At 42.4% G+C, this 18,011-nt stretch overlaps 1 protein-coding gene across 4 annotated transcripts in view; it reads left to right on the forward strand.

Annotated features, from left to right (window-relative positions):
* RBMS3 (RNA binding motif single stranded interacting protein 3) overlaps positions 1 to 18,011 on the forward strand; it is a 1,099,136-nt gene that overhangs the window by 710,571 nt on the left and 370,554 nt on the right. For all 4 annotated transcript variants that reach the window (XM_029070947.1, XM_007671050.4, XM_007671051.4 and 1 more), the window contains one exon: positions 5,465 to 5,556. In XM_029070947.1, coding sequence (XP_028926780.1) covers positions 5,465 to 5,556 — 92 coding nt within the window. The remainder of the gene's footprint in view (positions 1 to 5,464; positions 5,557 to 18,011) is intronic.

Raw genomic sequence — 18,011 nt, forward strand, 5'->3', positions numbered from 1 at the left:
AGCACTGTTGTCTGTAGCCTTTTAGATTGATGCCGCGCCGACGGTGGACTCAAGGCTGACTTTTTATGCTTTCTTATTAATTACTGCATCATCGACCGGCAACTGACACTGGTGGCAGAATTCAATAATCACTTTCATTACGGTGGAGCTTGGCATCGTTAAGAGGGTTTCTCCGGTACAGATTGGTAGATGAAGTTGCAATTAAATTGATTTTAAAGATGTAATAATTTGATTAGTTTAACTCAGAGGGATTTTCAGGTTTCATTCTTCCATCTTTTCCCTTCTTATACAGTGTCAGAGAAAGCAGCCTATTCAGTCCCAGTGCCAGCTTGGTTAAGGTATTAACATGCTCTTCCTACCAATTATTTGAGCCATGCGAGCCTAGCGATTCATGAGGTATTTCCCTCTTGCTTAATTATCGTAGACATTTACTCTGATCGAATGTATCAAAACGATGGCAAGGCTAATAACATGGCATCACGGTTGTTTTTCTCTTCCACTTTTATTGCTAAAGTTTGTGATTCCAATTTAATTATGCATTCCATTTATTTGTCTTGCCTGTGTTTGGCATTTGTCACTTGTGACATTTATTTACCTGAAGGGGAGATCCACTCGGAGAGATCAAAGATTATTCTTACAACATGCAGAAAACCTGATGCTTAGGACATGGAAAATATTGTCTGGAGGCTGCCAACACTAGAAATTAGAAACCTCGGTAATGAGAGATGAATTCCAATAGTGGTTCAGCAAGCTCACTTCTAATCTCTCCTTCTTTGTGTCTCTCTGATCCAGAAATCGTATCAAGGAAATAGGAGCTCTCCTGAGATCTCCAGGGTTTCTTTCTTCTAGCTAGCCAGCAGATAACAAAAAAAGAATCCCTTCTTGCATCGTTTTCCAAACTCCAACTCAGATTCTGGTCAAAACCGGGAATAAACTGACACCAGGTGTAAGAAGATGGAGGGGCACAAGTTGGCTGTTTTTGAAATTCTCTGATGTTTTGATCTCAAGTTTGGATGTAGGAGTTGTTGCTGCCTCGCCTGGTCTCCCCTTTTAAAAGCCGGATTGGATTCATGACAGAAATCCCTAGGAAAGCTTGTCTTCTGCAGAAGGGCAGTCGTTCTGGGGGTTGGGGAGGGCTTGATGGGAAGAGTGAGGAAGTAGAATATTACAAACTTTTTTACTAGTAAAAAGCAGCTGACCCAAGGATTATCTGATACTGTTAAATCTTGAAAATTAAAGCTTCTTCAGACGGGGCGTTTGCTTTGAACATTTTTCTTGTGAATGGCGAATGCCTATATAGCTCATCGTGGACAGGGAACAGATCTAGCAACTCTGTAGTATCGTTCTCTCCTGAGCACTTAGCACAGTGCTCTGCACACAGTAAGCACTCACAAAAATACCACTGATAGATTGTTGGCTGTCTACTAGCATGCCATTTCGATCTTTCTAGTAACGTAGGGGTTTTGAAGGTAGAAAACATTGACACTGTGCTCCAACTGAGTGGCAAATGTCACCAGAAAATTTCCACCCATTTGTTCGTCGGCCAAAACTCTCTTACTGTTAACTATGCGTTCAGTAGGGAGGTAGCCATTTAAAAATGTATGTATTTTTCTTCTTAGGCAAAAGCCACTGAAATCGCCAGGGTCCCCATCTGTGTTTAAAGCAATAATAATAACAAAACTTTAAATTAGCATACAAGATTTAAGGCATTTTGGGAAAACATTGATTAAATCTGCCAATGAAATGAATGCATTTGGCGAGTGACCTAATTAGTGTATACTTGGTTCTTTTTCACTGCTCTGCTTACCGCTAATTGCTGCTCTGCTAGCCTTCTCCTGACAACGAAGAAAAACAAGGACGAGGGGTGTGTTGAGAAAACAGTGACATTCAGTTTTAATTCATTTGAACCTGCTGCCAAGCTTAATTATGCAACTGAGAAACTGACTCTAGGCAGTCCTGAGTATTGTAGAATGTAGTTGTAGACATTTAATGTTCGCTTGGTTTTGCAGATAGCTTTCTGTAGCCAACTAAAAATCACTAGCTGATGCTTAGCTCCCTCCCTCCCAGCCCCGACACCGGGCCATATTTTTGCATTTGGCATTATTTGGCAATCGTGTACTTAAACTAAAACAAAATGGATGTTTTCTAGTTGACAGAATAGTATTCTGGGAGGTATAAAACAGACGGATTATAACGTGTTATGTGTCATCTTGGGAAATCGGGGAGTCCGATAGGCTTTCTGTAAAGATGAATCATTTGAGAAGTTTTTAGCCCCAGACTCAGGCTCTTCGTTAATTTTCAAAGTCAGTAACAAGGTATTTTAAATTGTATGTTGTGGTCTTCACAGACTCTTAGGGTCCTCGTGATTTGTGTGAATCTAGTAAGTATTTAGAATTCGGGTGCATCTCTCTTGTTTCCATCACACAATCGCAACTCATATATCATGTCTCTTTTTAAAAATTGTTGCCTGTCATCTTGATTGTGGTGTTGCAAAGTTCTCACTCACTTGATCAGATGCTAAGACCGCATGGGGAATCTAATGCCCTATCGGTAATTTTTTTCTGTTTGGATTGGATTTCAGCCCCAAAGATCAATGCAGAGATTTTGTAATATCCTGTGTGGTGTGTGGGGGTGGAAGGAAAGGGAGGAAGCCAGAGGGAGAAACATGAACTAGAGTAAAGGCAGGCAAGCATGTTTCTTGTAGAGGAAAGAACATCTCTAGCCAAAGTCCCCTGTTCTCCTGTGCCTGAACAATTATTATTAAGGTGCTCAGGTTTTCCATATTTTGAAGTGCGTCCAGATTCAAGTACACATGGTTCTGACAGAAAAAGTTATTTATTAGGATTTATGTGGCATTTAATATATGTATTTCATGAAATTATGTAGAAATTGAGTTTCTTAAGGATTATCACTAATAATGAAAATGATAGTATTTAATACCCGTCTATCCCTTTACAATTTCCAAGCCACCCTCCCACTACCTCCACAAAGTAGGTTAGAACCGTTGATCCTATTTTTGAAGAAGGGCAAATGGGCATATGAAACAGCGTGACTTCCCTAAAGAAGAGCTGGGATTTGCCCACACAGGACCCACTCGCTCCCTGAGGTGCATTTTCCCCACAAACCCACTCCCAGGAGCTGTGTGATTATTGTCTTAACTTCATTTCTGACTCTAGACACCGAAGAATTTACCTGAATTTTCAAGGATTTCAAAAATCTTCACAGATTGCAAGAATTAGAATTCTAGCTATGCACGCTTAATCAACGACCCTGGGTTAACGTGAGAGAGAGGAGAAGCAGGATGTCCTAGTGGATGGAACATGTGTCTGGGAGTCAGAAGGACCTGGGTTCCAATCCTGGCTCTGCCATGAGTCTGCTCTGTGACCTTGGGCAAGTGACTTAACTTCTCTGGACCTCCATTACCTCATCTGTAAAATGGGGATTAAGACTGTGAGCCCCATGTAGGACGTGGACTGTGCCCAAACTTGTATTTACCTTAGCACTCAGTACAGTATCTGGCACATATTTCGAGCTTAACAAATACCAAAAAGAAAAAAAAAATAGAGGGACGTACACCTTCACACATTCCCTGATGAGGTCCCTGGCATCACTTATACAGGTTTTCTAAGAAAATTTTCCCAAAGAAACCTCACAGCTTTTCCCAGAGAGCTCTTCGAGGGCATGTGAGAGTGCACTGCTGGGTAACAAGTTCATTGTGGAATAACATGCTGAGAGGGAGTGAAAAGAAAAGGGAACCGAGGGGAGAAAATTAAAAAGTTAATTAAAAGAAACAAAAGGGATAATTGAATTCCTTTACACTTTTGCATGGTTGTTTTGGGGGGTCACAGTGCATGATTGTTGCAGTGACTTCAGAGGATAGATGTAGGGGAGGGACTCTAAGTGAGAGGAATAGTAAACTTGGAAGTAGGACTGCTTATCCCCCGAAGTCGATGGTTGTGTGGGGTTTATATGTGATTTTTTGAGATGTGCTAAGCAATGTAAGAGTTCTTTGGTAATTTCAATCCGAAATGTATTTGACTGTTGAATTTTCTCAGGCTAAAGTGTGGCCAGAGAACAACTGGATAGGTAAAAACTTTTGTGTGACTGTGCGCACAACACACCACACTCGGTTTAGAGGTGGTTTGTCGGCCTCCTTATTTTCTTGAATTTAGCATGAAAGCAGCGAGTTTGTACAACCAGGAGGGGGAGTCGGGCCCATTTTTGGTGTCGGCCCTGCAGAACCGAAATGGACGGTAGACAAAGGAGGAAGAGATATTCCAGACGTAGAACATTTAACTGGCCCCTAACGTATTTATTGATTGAGCCAAGAATTAGAAATGGCTGGACTCAATTTGCCATAATCTAATCTCTCCGGGGTTCTTAGTGAGGAGACTTTCAAGTGTTGCCTTCTCATCCTTCCAAAATTGGGAGTGCAGGAGCATAAAGTCCCCGGCGTATGCCCTCCGGGCTCAGATGGCGAGGAGCCAAAGAGGACCGAGGAAGCATGCTAAGATTAGATGATTTTAAAGCCTTAACTCTCAAAAGGACATAGCCCTCTATTTAAATCGGTCTATTGAACATCTCTTGGAGAAGCAATGTAGCCTGGTGAACTAAATAATAATAGTAAGGATAATGATAATGGCATTTATTAAGCCCTTACCCTGTGCCAAGCACTGTTCTGAGCGCTGGCACTGCTGGGGAGGTAGTCACGGATCATCTGTTTTCCTGTTGTGTGACTCTGGGCAAGTCACTTGACTTGTTCGTGTGTCAGTTTCCTTATCTGTAAATATCTGTCCTCTTCCCCTTTAGGCCATGAGCTCCTTGTGGTGAAGAGACTGTGTCCAATCTGATCATATTTTATACAGACCAGTGCTTGGTACATAACGAGCCTATCACAAATAGCACAACTATTATTCTTTTTTTTTTTAATGGTGTGTGTATTGCCTACTATATGTCAAGCACTATTCTAACCTCTGGGGTAGATCCTAGTTAGGCAGGTTGGACGTAGCCCCTGTCCCATATGGGGCTCACAGTCTAAGCAGGAGGGACAACAGTTACCGAGTCTCCATTTTGCAGTTGAGGGAACTGAGGCAAAGAGAAGTCAGGTGAGTCGCCCAAGTTCACGCAGCAGGTGGAGCCAGGATTAGACCCCAGGTCCCCTGACTCTCGGGCCCGTGCCCTTTCCACTAGGCCTCTCTGCTCTTTGCTATTACCGGCCTTGAGAACGTCTGCCACGTAGCCCCACTTAGACCGCCTTCGTAGAGTAGATCCATTCAGCAGGAGAGTGCCTAGCAGGATCCTTGACTTTGGAGCATTTGTTGTTGAACAGAGGTCAACTCCAGGTGATGGCAATCCAAATACGGCAGTTCCTCATGGCAAAGAGCAAGGCCAATTGGCTGAAATCTAACTCGACTTTGATTTGAGGGTTTGGGGGTACTAAAAACAAGCTTTTGTGTTTTCCTAGGTTATGGTTTTGTGGATTTTGACAGTCCAGCAGCAGCGCAGAAAGCAGTAGCATCTCTGAAAGCAAATGGCGTGCAAGCCCAGATGGCGAAGGTAAGAGTCATGTTTATTTTTTTGCCATTTTCCTTTTATGTCCAAACTTTATTTCACGGTTGTGAGACTATTTAAGCGTGGGGTAATAAGATTCAGACTTTCTCAATTTTGGAAAAGCCATCTCGGCTGTTTGGATTTTGTTTCTCGTATGGTTGATGAACAGGAGGGATGAAAAAGAACGTCCGGGTTCTTGGCAGTGTTCTGTTAAGTTTTTTTGTTTGTTCCAAAGAAGTTTCACAAGTAAACACTGTTTGAGCTGTGTGGCAGTCAGGATGATGGTTTAATCTGTGATGCTCTGGGTAATTGCACACTCTTGTGCTGTGGAAAGCTCATCACTGAGTTCCATGGTAGATCTGTTCAGCACAGTGAACCGAGTTTAATCAAAGCTTATTGCATCTGTTCCGTCTTGCTTTGATTTTAGCTTTAGAATTTCCGTTGGAGTTATCCCAGGTTGTTTCAGGGAACATTTGCTAATTTACTGAAAATTACAGTATGAGGTCATCCTAGCATATTTTTTGTTAAACCTTAAGGAAACACACTTTGAATTTGTTTGTCAGTTGTTTGTTTTTAGACAGAGGATCCAGGAACTTGGTCCCTGCAATTATACGACTTTCAGCTCATTTTCATAAAGGCATATTGCGAGTATGAAGTTGCAGAAGTTCGTCCTGAAGTGTCGGATGCTGGTTGCACTCAGTTTTCATCTCTGTATTCTTGCATTTGTATTATTATTTGAGAAATAGGAACATCTTGGGAGGCTGATAGAATTGAAAGAAACACTGCCAGAAATACCTCTTGTATCCGAATGTTGATGCATGAGTGTAACTCATTCATTTATCTGTTCAGTTGTATTTATTGAGCGCTTAGTCTGTGGAGAGACTATACCAAGTGCGTGGGAGAATACAATACAACAAAATACAGACACATTCCCTCCCCACAGTGAGTTTACAGTCTGCAGGGTGAGACAGATATGAATATTCATAAATAAATTACAGATAGGTGCATAAGTGCTGTGGGTCTGGTAAGGGGGATGAATAAAGGGAACAAGTCAAACTTATTTAAATAGGTTGCTGAGTTACATGCTGTGAAGACTGAATGTATATCAACTAGAACTCCCCTGCCAGTGGACTTTCTAATACTTGGATGTTTAAAATGCCGTTGAAAAAAATCTTCTCCAAAGGTTTGCTGGCAGATCTAAGGTGCTGAGTAGAGAACTAAACCTTCTGCCCTTTGGTAATATGTAAAATTTCTACTCATTCTGTGTCCTTGCAGTGTATTCTTAGTAATGGTCTTTGATCCCACCTTTAGGGAACTGGGAGAATGGTTTCCCCTTCCAGTCTGGCTTCACCTGTCTACCAACTCTGTTGTATTGTACTTTACCAAGTGCTTAGTTCAGTGTCCTGCCCACAGTAAGCACACAATAAATATGACTGATTGATTGATTCAACACATGTCTGTGGACCTTCAGACTGTGAGACTCGTGGAACAGGGACGGTGTCTGACCTGATCAACTTGTATCTACCCCAGTGGTTGGAATGGTGCTTGGCTCATAGTAAACCCTTAATTACCCTAATTATTAATAAGAATTGTTATTATCTATCAACTTACCCAGCCAATAGGACGCAACAGCTTTTGTGACATATTTCGAATATGTTTAAAACATTTTCAAGAAGTTTTGTAGTTTTAAATATTTAGCTGATTTATTTTAAGAGTCGCAAAATCACAGTTTCTCTACACATAATAAATCTACGGGAGGGTTGATGTCACCCACAGAATATTCTTGCCGAATATTTTGAAATCCCAGGGGGAGACGGCCCCATTATTGTGAGGATCTGCTGTTCCATTTGACTGCAGAACGGCCAGGTTAAGGAATGGGCAGCACTGCTAACTTGGGAGATAGGTGCAGTCCTCTGTTTGGATGCATTCTCCATCTTGTTCTTGGCGCAACGCGATGAGAATGACCGTGCCCTTTTGACAGTGCAGTAAACCAGTTCGATTTTAACAGACCTCCTCTGAAAGTCCCCATCGATGGGGACTAGTTGGAAAATGACAAGAAGTATTTATCATGTCGGTGTGAGGTAGACGTACAGTTTCGATTTTCCCGTGAACTCTCCGTTTCGACTTGGATCTGCAGGGATTCAATAAAATTCTCAGTGCCAGACTCGCACTGTGGGGAGGGTGTCATGTAGATAAAGACGATGGTTCCAGAGCCGTGAGCCCCGCCAGAGAGCCCATCTCAGGAACGTCATCTCAGCTTATCTTCCTGATTGATATCGACCACCGTTGGCTTTTCCAAGCCCAAGCCTGAGCCTCACATCCAGTTGGCAGTTGCCACAGTCTAGGCAAGAAGAAGTAGAATAAAGGAAACAGCTCAGAGCAGACAGCCGCCCCCCCCCCCCCCCCCCCAGGAAACAATAATTATGAGACAAGCTGACAGGATAATCAAGAGGTCCTTCCGTGGCCAAGCAGCCCTTATAGGCCCAGCCTAGAACAAATGGCTTTCAACCGATTTATAAAAATCCCCAAAGATAGTTATAAATCTTCCTTTTGTTCAATTGAAAACTCAAGTTGCAACTTGTGGAACTCGTACAGCTGAGCTATTTTGCTCAAATGAGTGCTAGTTTTGTGCCACGAAGACTGGCAACCATCGGGAACAGGCAAATTCAGGGAAAACAAAGGATCACAAACATTAGTCTCGCGTTCTGTACTGAAATAATTGGTAGGCGTACCTGGCCCCCATCGCATGACCTAATTTTACAGTAAAGAGCTACTAAAGGGAATATTCAAAAGCATTTTTTTCTATAGCTTCTCTAAAGTTATTACCTTACCAAGAGGGCTATGCAAAACAAATTCTTGCTCCTCCTTCTTGCCAACCTTGGAAACACACCAAGGAGATTAAGATATTGCATATTTCTTCCAGAAGCATTTCAGTGACGACCATAGTTTCACAAAGAAGAAAATATCAGTCTTTCTGTAGAAAAGAAAGCGGTACAAAGCTTGACCACCAATGTTTGGAGATTCTCACCGAGATGGTAAAGCAGAAGGCAGTAGTCGCTTCCCTTTTCCCTAGTGATGATTAGTTATTACTTTAGGGATAATTATTCCCATAAAAACCATAGTCTCTGGGGTATGTGAGCCTGCTCTATATTTTGCAGCATTTAAGTAACTGCTGACTCTCCTGTCATGTCTGCTTTAGTAAAATGCTCCACCTGGCAGGTTATACGAGAGAGGTTTAATCAGGTTTGGTTTGCATTGATTTCAAAATGCTTCAAGTAGTGTTTCCCCAAGAGGAAACCAGAAAATATGCTAATGTAATATTTTGTTTACCAGATGCCTCCCTTCTCAAAAGTGGAAGATCCGGAGTGGTTGTTTGTTTTTTTTTGTGTGTGTCTTGAAAATGGGCTTCAAAAATAAGGAATCTGTTCAAAGGCAACAATTAATCATGAATTGCCATAACCAGAGGATTATACTAACTTCTTCGTTTCTGGTGTCACACAGAAGTGGCAGTCGGGAGGCCCCGGAAGTGTACTTTATTTACTTGGGAACCTACAGTAGAGTTTAAGAAATGTTTAAGATTTGTAAAGGAGAATGATCCTGTATTACACACCTTAACCTTTACTGTAACACATCAATTATGGTATTGTGGGACACTTTGTGATTTTTATTGTTAGTACCTAAAATGGTGATGTAATCTAAGTAGGAAGTTGATCTGAGAATGTCTAAGCAATATGACTCAGTGGAAAGAGCCCGGGCTAGGGAGTCAGAGGTCATGGGTTCGAATCCAGGCTCTGCCACTTGTCAGCTGTGTGCCTGTGGGCAAGTCACTTCACTTCTCTGTGCCTCAGTTACCTCATCTGGAAAATGGGGATTAACTGTGAGCCTCAAGTGGGAAAACCTGATTACCCTGTATCTACCCCAGCGCTTAGAACAGTTATCTGCACATGGTAAGCGCTTAACAAATTCCAGCATTATTATTAATCTCATTCCAGTGCCTGACTCTGTGACCTTGGGACCATCATTTTACCTCTGTCTCTGATTTCTTCGGTGTAGAATGGGTATAATGGTATGCTCAACCACTTGCATTCCAAGTATGTTGGAAGATGAGTTAACCAGGCCGTGCCGTTGGAAAGCTCTATTCATCTGGGTTAAAGTGATGGCTCAGGGTCAGCCTGATAATCCTGAACACTTGTGTTCCCAAATATTTCTATCCCTGGTCTAGGTGATGAAATAGAGTAACCTGACTATCACATTCAAGAATAACACTGAGTATGGAGTATTCTACTCCCCCAAATTCAGGAATTTCTTGTGCAGTAGGGGAAGTCATCAAAAATAAGCCATTTGTAACAGTGGTTTTCTTAAGGAAGACAAAGGAATCCAAGTAAAAGATAGGAAATTACTTATGTTAGAGGATTACAAAAGAAAAAAATCTGGGTTCGTAGCTGACCACAAGTGAAAATACAGCCTAGATGCTTATAAACCATCTTCCAATTTTATGGTCCCTTGTCTCAAAATATTTCATTATGCTTTGATTTTTTTTTTGATGGTGTTTGTTAAGCTCTTACTCTGTGCTAGATACTGCACTAAGCACTGGAGTAGCTACAAGCTAATCAGGTTGGACACAGTCCATGTCCCACATAGGACTCACAGTCTTAATCCCCATTTTACAGATGAGGTAACTGAGGCACAGAGAAGTGTTTTCTCTTGGCCAACATCCCCAGGAGACAAGTGCTGGAGCTGGCATTAGAACTCAGATCCTCCATGTCCCAGGCTTATGCTCTTTCCACTAGGCCATGCTACTTCCCAATATCTTCATGATATGTCACTGCTCTTTCTCATAATATCCACCATGAATAATTCGTGTTTGGTAATATGCACTCGGAGGAAATTCCTTGCCTCAGAGCGATCCGATTCAGACTGAATAGAAAAATATGATTGGAGATTAAAAAGTCAACTACTTTAAGAAAGGGGTGGTGTGTCATCTTACCACAGGAGCCTGAGGAAGGAAATGTTTTAAGGAAGGAGGTGCATATGTGGGAAGTTAAGAAGCACAATTATTTGTGTCTCTTAACATGCTGAGGGATCAGTATAGCTCATGTTAATCTTTGTGTAGGGAGGAAAAAAAAACCCCTACACTCATTCTCTTATGGATCTGTCTGTTAATATAGATACCTAAAACCCAGAAAGTATTTTTTGAACATGAAAACATTTGGGGTAAAAAAAAAGTTCTCTATTAGGTAATAAAATATTTTTCTTTGCATATTTCAGCCCGTTTCATTATTCATTCGATTGATTTTATAACAAGATTGGGTCATTGACTTTTTTTTACCTTTCAGATTCCTGTACATCGTATCCTTTAGATTTCCTTTGGCTGACTTCTTTTCCAAAAACTAGTGCCAATAACTGATAGGTCAGTGTTCAACACGTGTTTGCTCATTCGTGTTTTGTGACAGGTAACCTGACATAGGTTTTGGTGAAATAATATACTCTAAAAACACTGTCTCTCTTCTCTCCCTCTCAGTTTGCTTAGATGTGCCTCAATGACTTTTTTCCCCTGCAGTTATTTTTTAATGGCATTTAAGCACTCACTATGTCCCAGACACTGTATTAAGTGCTTGGGTAGATACAAGTTAATCGTGTCCCACATGGGACTCACGAGGTGACACAGCAGACAGGCGCTGGAGCCGGAACTAGAACCCAGGTCCTTCTGGCCTCCAGGCCCGTGATCTGTCCGTTAGGCCACGCTGCTTCGTTTGACTGGTTGTTTGACATCTCTGGCAACAGGAAGCTTCATGCACGTGGCCCACAAGGAAATGGGCCTGTGGACATAAAGGAGACATTGGATGAGTGTCTCCAATATGGCACATACAAAGTGTGAGGGGTCCATAATCAAAAATATCTTAGGACACAATATCATCATCAGCGATATTTATTGAGCGCTTACTGTGTGCGGAACACTATACTAAGCTTGGGAGAGCCCAGCGTAACAGGGTTGGTAGACACTTTGCTCGTCCACCACGAACTTGCGGTACTGTAATCACTATTTATGGATATATAAACAGTGACAGGGATAATCATAGAGGAATGAGAAAACTGTCACTGGTGCTATGGAGAGGAAAACAGTGTAGAATCTGTCAATTACCATGACGATCATTTATGAGGCTAATGTAAAATTCTTTGCTAAAATTTCACGGGTGGAATAGCCCATGGTAAAGCAATTAGAACATGCATATTCTATAGTTAAAATCTCACCACTAGAGAAAAATACTTGAAGTTTGCCCAGATCTCATAGCTTCAACTCAGATCACCGTCGTTCTTTCTTTGGAGAGCTAGCTGTTATGAGCCTTTTGTCAACTGGGGATTAAAACTGTGAGCCCTACGTGGGACAACCTGATCACCTTGTATCCCCCAGCACTTAGAACAGTGCTTTGCACATAGTAAGCGCTTAACAAATACCACAGTTTTTTATTTTTATTTTATTTTTGTATCCTTTCATATTAAATTGTTACCATATTCACCATCCCCTGCAGTTTCATAATCTGTCCAGTAATCTTATTTTTTTTTTGGATTTCTTAAGCACTTACTATGTACCAGGCATCATATAAAGCACTGGGGTATATTCAAGTTGATCAGGTTGGACACAGTCCCTGGCCCACATAGTGCTCAGTCTTAATCCCCATTTTACAGATGCGGTAACTGAGGCATGGAGAAGTTAAGCGACTTGCCTCGGGTCACACAGCAGATATTGCATTGGGTCAGTGAGTTACTGTTTTTCCCAGCCATCTGACTTCTCCCGGTTTCCCCAGGTCTTTGGTCCTTTAGCTAGCTTGTTCCAAACGATGTTGCCCAGCTCTATGACAAGTGGAGATCATGGCAATACACCAGAAGACAGTCTCTCAAGAATTTTCTTTCCCTTCACCTCTGTTTATGCTCCTTTTAGAGGAGATGGTTTAGCTTTATTGCCTGTCAGTGTTAAAGATAGGTTTGGTCCAATTAAATACACTTAAGTCTAAAATCATATGAAAAAGTCAAGGGCCTCCATGGTTTCTGACATCAAGGAAAGGAGGAGACTCCCTTTCTATTCTTGAAGCCACTAATGCCATTCATCTCATCTTAGCCGTTTGGGAAAAAAACACCTAAGATTAAAGTCACGTAGTTCTAGAGGAATGAAGGTTGAGCGTCACAACTGAAGTGTTTTGTGATGTTTGGATTGATGTTTACTTCTCCATTCATCTCCTCAAATGAATGATTGAGATTTGTGCTTTTTCCTTTCAAGGCACATATTTCAACTCTGGGGGATCTTTAAATGGAGCAAGACAAAGGCTTCACTTGTCCCATGATTAAAATTTCTGAAATTTCCACCTAAATAAATACCTACATGTTGGCATTATACATATCTGTAAAATATTTGTGAATGTTGGCTTTAATGGCTGTATCAACTTGGTTTGAGTTTTCTGACACCAGAGCAGGATGCAGGGGATTCAAAATCCAATATTGAAATTGCCAGGGCTGATCTTAATCCCTTTCTTTAATTATCTGAATTTTTTTCACCAGCAGAATCCACGAATGTTAAATATTTGTACTAGCATCTGCAAAATGATATTCATAATCTTCTCCTAAGTGCTAGCCAGTGCTATTCCCAGAACCATATTTCCTTTTGCTCCATGTATGGGGTCTTTATTCTAATGGAATTGGCTGCAATCCAGAGCATTTAAAAAAACCCCAAAAACCCGTCAGTCACCTAGGCTGGTTCTTTGCCGGTTCCCTAGTAGATGTCCTGTTACAAGTTATGGGTTAAAATTCTCACTTGCGTATTCTTTCCCAGTGCTCTGCACAAAGTAAGCCCTTAATAAATACGATGACCACTGCTGTTACTGAAAGCCCAGTCAGAATGTAATTCTGATTATCTTTAGTACAATACCACAACGATCTTGTAGTCTAGAGGAGGAGACAGGCAGTAATGTAAATAAATTCGACTGTGAGTTCCTCCAGGGCTGGGATCTTGTCTACTGACTCTATTATAGCGTACTCTCCTAAACTCTATTACGGTGTCCTCTCCTAGTACAGTATTCTGCCCACAGAAATCATTTAATAAATACCACTGATTGATTTAGGAAAGTTTTCTTTCACAAGTAGCTAACCTAATCAGTAACCTAATCCCAGATATGCTACTCTGAGAAATCTAATTCTTCCCAGTCAATCAATCCATGGTATTTATTGAGTGCTTGCTGTGTGCAGAGCACCGTACTAACTGGTAGAGAGAGTACAATAATACCACAGAGAGCTTGCAGTCTAGAGGAGGAGATAGGCATTAATATAAATAGGTTACAGATATGCCTGGGTGTTCTGGGACTGAGGGTGGGGTAAATATGAAGTGTCCAAAGAATACGGATTTTTAAGTGCATGGATGATGCGACAGGAAACAGAGTACGGGTAAAGAGGGCTTAATCAGAGATGACCTCTTCCCACCAAGAAAAGAGGTAGTTGACTATTCTTTTAACGTAACTTCAGATGGAAAGTGTCACCATTGCCCTCTTTGCTGCCTTCTGAGGTCCATCAGCCAGTGGTATTTATTGAGCACATGGAGCTGCTCTTTTCAATGAAGAAAGTTCCTGGGACAGTAGGACCATTATAACAATGTCCAACAGGCATTCGAGACTGATGGAGAGTGTGAGTGAACTGGCAAAGCTTAGAGTCTGGGAACTTAAACTTTGTTTCTAACTCTGATCTATTCACCGATCACCTAATTTATGACTCTAGTTTTCATAAGGTCTCTGCCTGTTCTGTAAAGAGTGTGAAAAGTGGTTATGTTTCAGATGAGGAAGAAGGCTGCCGTTTGATTCTTTCTAATAATACAGGCGTTATCATTTTAATCTCCAGGAGACGTAGGTGATCTAATCTTTAGACTGTTAGCTCATTGTTGAAAGGGAACGTGTCTACCAACTCTGTTTTATTGTACTCTCCCAAGTGCTTAGTGTGGTGCGCTCCATAAGCATTCAATAAATACCACCGATTGATATCAAAGAAAAGTGAAAAATCAGGCTTTTTATAGAATACAGTAAAGGTTCTGTAAGATGTCACACATTGTGGCGAGGGAGGTGCTGGCTAGTCAAAACGTCTGCTAAAATAAGCATCGGGACTGCACAGAGAGTGTTTCACGTAGTCATTCAGGGAGCTGGGAGAAGGTTCAGAGTTAGGAAGAAAGTTCCTTTTTATCCTGAGGACAGACTTCAGCAAGAAGCGGACGTAAGTGAGGAGAGGGCAGCTCCCCGAGAGTGGAACTACTTTCAGGCATTTGAGTGGGATTGCAGCCTCTGGAAATTCTCTTCCACTGCCAGGAGCTCAAGCTGCTGTTCGATGGAGAGCTTTTGCTAATCAGAGCAGCAGAACACGTAGCTGCTTGCCAAGCCGTCCCAAAGCATTCTGCTCCAGAAGAGGGTTTGTTCAGAAGGCTCCAGTGAAGCGATGACAGCTTGATTTTACCAGCCTGACCCCGCCACCCCGACTGAAGACTCAAACTTGTTCTCGTCTACGGAATCTATTATGTTATACACTCCCAAACACGTATTCCAGTGCTCTACACACAGTAATCACTCAGTGAATAACTTTGACTGATTTAGGAAAGTTGATTTTTCACAGCCACTTCACAGCCAATGCCAGTTATGCTACTAAGGGAATATAACCATCCCCGATCAATCAATCTACAGTATTTTTTAAGTGCTTACTCTGTGCAGAGCACTATATTAAGTGCTTGGGAGACTACAATACAACAGAGTCGGCGGAAACGTAAAACACAGGGGACCAAATTAGTCAAGATTGCCAATGTACTACGGAAACGATGTCAGAAATGCCGTGTTCTAGAGCTCTCTGGTGGAAAAGTACTAGATAGCAAAATTTTATTGTATACATATAGTCAGTCGTATTCGTGGAGTGCTTGCAGTGTGCAGAGCAGTACGCTAAACACTTGGTAAAACACAGTTTAACAGAATTGGTAGAAACGTTCCCCGCACTGAAAGAGCCTACCACCCAGAGGGAGAGACAGGTGCTAAAATAAATTAAGGATATGTGCCTAAGTGCTGTGGGGCTGAGGGTGGGGCCAATGAGGGATACAAATCAAAGTGCAAGAGTGATGTAGAGGAAGAAGGAGTAGGAAAAATGAGGACTTAGGAGGAGATTGGAGGAGATTTTAATAAGACTTTGCAGGTGGGGAGAGTCAGATATGAAGGGGGAGAGAGTTCGGAGTTCCAGGCCAGTGGTAGTATTGGGCAAGGGGTCAGAAGCAACATAGACAAGATTGAGGTTAAGTGAGTAGGTGGGCATTGATGGAGCTGTAGTAGGAGCTCGTTGTGGGCAGGGAATATGTCTACCAACTCTCTTCTGTTGTCCTTTCCCAAGTACTTAGTACAGTGCTCTGCGCACAGTAAGTGCACGATAAAATGACTGATTGACTAATTAAAATCAATGAGGTAAGATGGGGGCAAGATGATTGAGTGCTTTAAAGATGATGGTAAGAGTTTGAGGTGGATCGGAAACCATTAGAGGTTCTCGAGGAGTGGCGAAACACAGCCTGAACGTTTTTGTAGAAAAAAGAACCAGGAAGCAGAGTGAAGTATGGACTGGAGTGGGGAGAGACTGGAGGCAGGAAGGTCAGCGAAGAGGCTGAGGCAGTGGTCATGGCGGGATAGGATAAGTGCTTGGATCAGCCTGGGAACAGTTTGGATGGAGAGGAAAGTGTTCTCATCCCTCCGGACCCTAACTGTAACCCCCAGACTTCCCTATGGGATAAGGTGGTATTCCCATTTCATGGCCAGAGTGAGCCACAACCGTCTCTTTCAAGACACGTAAATCGATCAGCTTCAGTAGGAATAAATCCACAAAATTCAGTGAGGGCTTTTCTGAAATTCGGCAAGGAGGTAGGTGTTCTAGAGAAGCGGCGTGAATCAGTGGGAAGATCCCGGGCTTGGGAGTCAGAGGTCATGGGTTCGAGTCCCGGCTCTGCCGGTTGTCAGCTTTGTGACTGTGGGCAAGTCACTTCACTTCTCTGTGCCTCAGTGACCTCCTCTGTAAAATGGGGATTAACTGTGAGCCTCACGTGGGACAACCTGATTACCCTGTATCTCCCCTAGTGCTTAGAACAGTGCTCTGCACATAGTAAGCGCTTAACAAATACCAACATTATTATTATTTTTATTACCACATGATTCTAGTCTATAGGGAGAAGGACCCACAAGACAAAAAATCAATTGAACGCAAAGAAATGAAGACACCTTTACAAACACACATATAGGGATGGAAGTGTCCTGGTCACATTGGGCGTTAATGGTGTGGTTGGGCATTACTGTGCTTAAATGGCGGCTTAGCGACGTTACTGAGAACTGCTTAGGGAGTTAGTTAACAAGAAATGAAAGATCTGGATTTTGGCCTGTTACTTGCCCACTGAGTTGGGCTACACGCTACCTACTGCACCTAAATCAGGTCAGCCGGCTAACCTGAGAGTGTTTACCTGAAGAAACGGCTACGTTTTGACTGCAGTGTCCAATCTCTTTGCTTACATCCCAGATAGCCTCCAATATGTCTCTTCCTACAATACATCCGTTGTAAAGCCACATTTTGGTTTCTAGGTCCAGGGTGGATTTCGTCTTTAAAATATATATATAGGCAACTCTGAATGAAAGTGCCTTTTAAAGCTAGAACATTCCTCTTCCTTTGAAACGTAAATATCCAGTTAATCTGGGTGCCTGTCATGGGAGAAGGCCCTCCCTCCAGCAAACTGCAGGAGGGAGGGACCCAGAATTGGGTTGCCCTGAAGTAGGATTAGGGGCTGGTGAATGTGCTGTGATCTCCATCCAAATCGCGATCGATCCCACATTTTTGGAATGCCCTATCTTCCACACGCCGTGAGCCGTATACCCTGGAAAGTCGTATGGTCCCCTTGCAGGCTATTTTCCTTGAGCCAAAGAGAAAACCTAAGTACGGCAAATAAGTTAGGCACCAGTCTCAGACCGATTCCTTTTTCTTCGCTCCATTCTCAGGCAAGCCTTGTGTCTAGTGCTTGCCTTACTCAACCACAACTATGCAACTCCGGAATCTGCTGGCTGGATTCTGGGGAGATTTTGTTCCAGTTTCTGCAAACACTTTACCCCTTGCTCACAAAGTTAAAACACCCAACAGAGGAGGGTATTCAAGGTTGAAGAGAATCAGCGAGGCTTAGTGGAAAGAACCCGGGCCTGGGCGTCAGAGGACCTGCGTTCTACTAGCTCCTAGCCTGCTGTGTGACCTGGGACAAGTCACTCAACTTCTCTGTGCCTATATCCTCATCTGCAAAATGGTAATTCAGTATCTGTTCTTCCCCCTACTTACACAGCGAGGTCCAAGCGGGACAAAAAGACTATACCCAGCCTGCTTCTCCTTTGACTACCCCAGCATTTAGCACAGAGTAAGCACTTCACTAATGCCAGGAG

This window comes from Ornithorhynchus anatinus, chromosome 8, assembly GCF_004115215.2.
Source record: "Ornithorhynchus anatinus isolate Pmale09 chromosome 8, mOrnAna1.pri.v4, whole genome shotgun sequence".
Classification (NCBI taxonomy): domain Eukaryota; kingdom Metazoa; phylum Chordata; class Mammalia; order Monotremata; family Ornithorhynchidae; genus Ornithorhynchus; species Ornithorhynchus anatinus.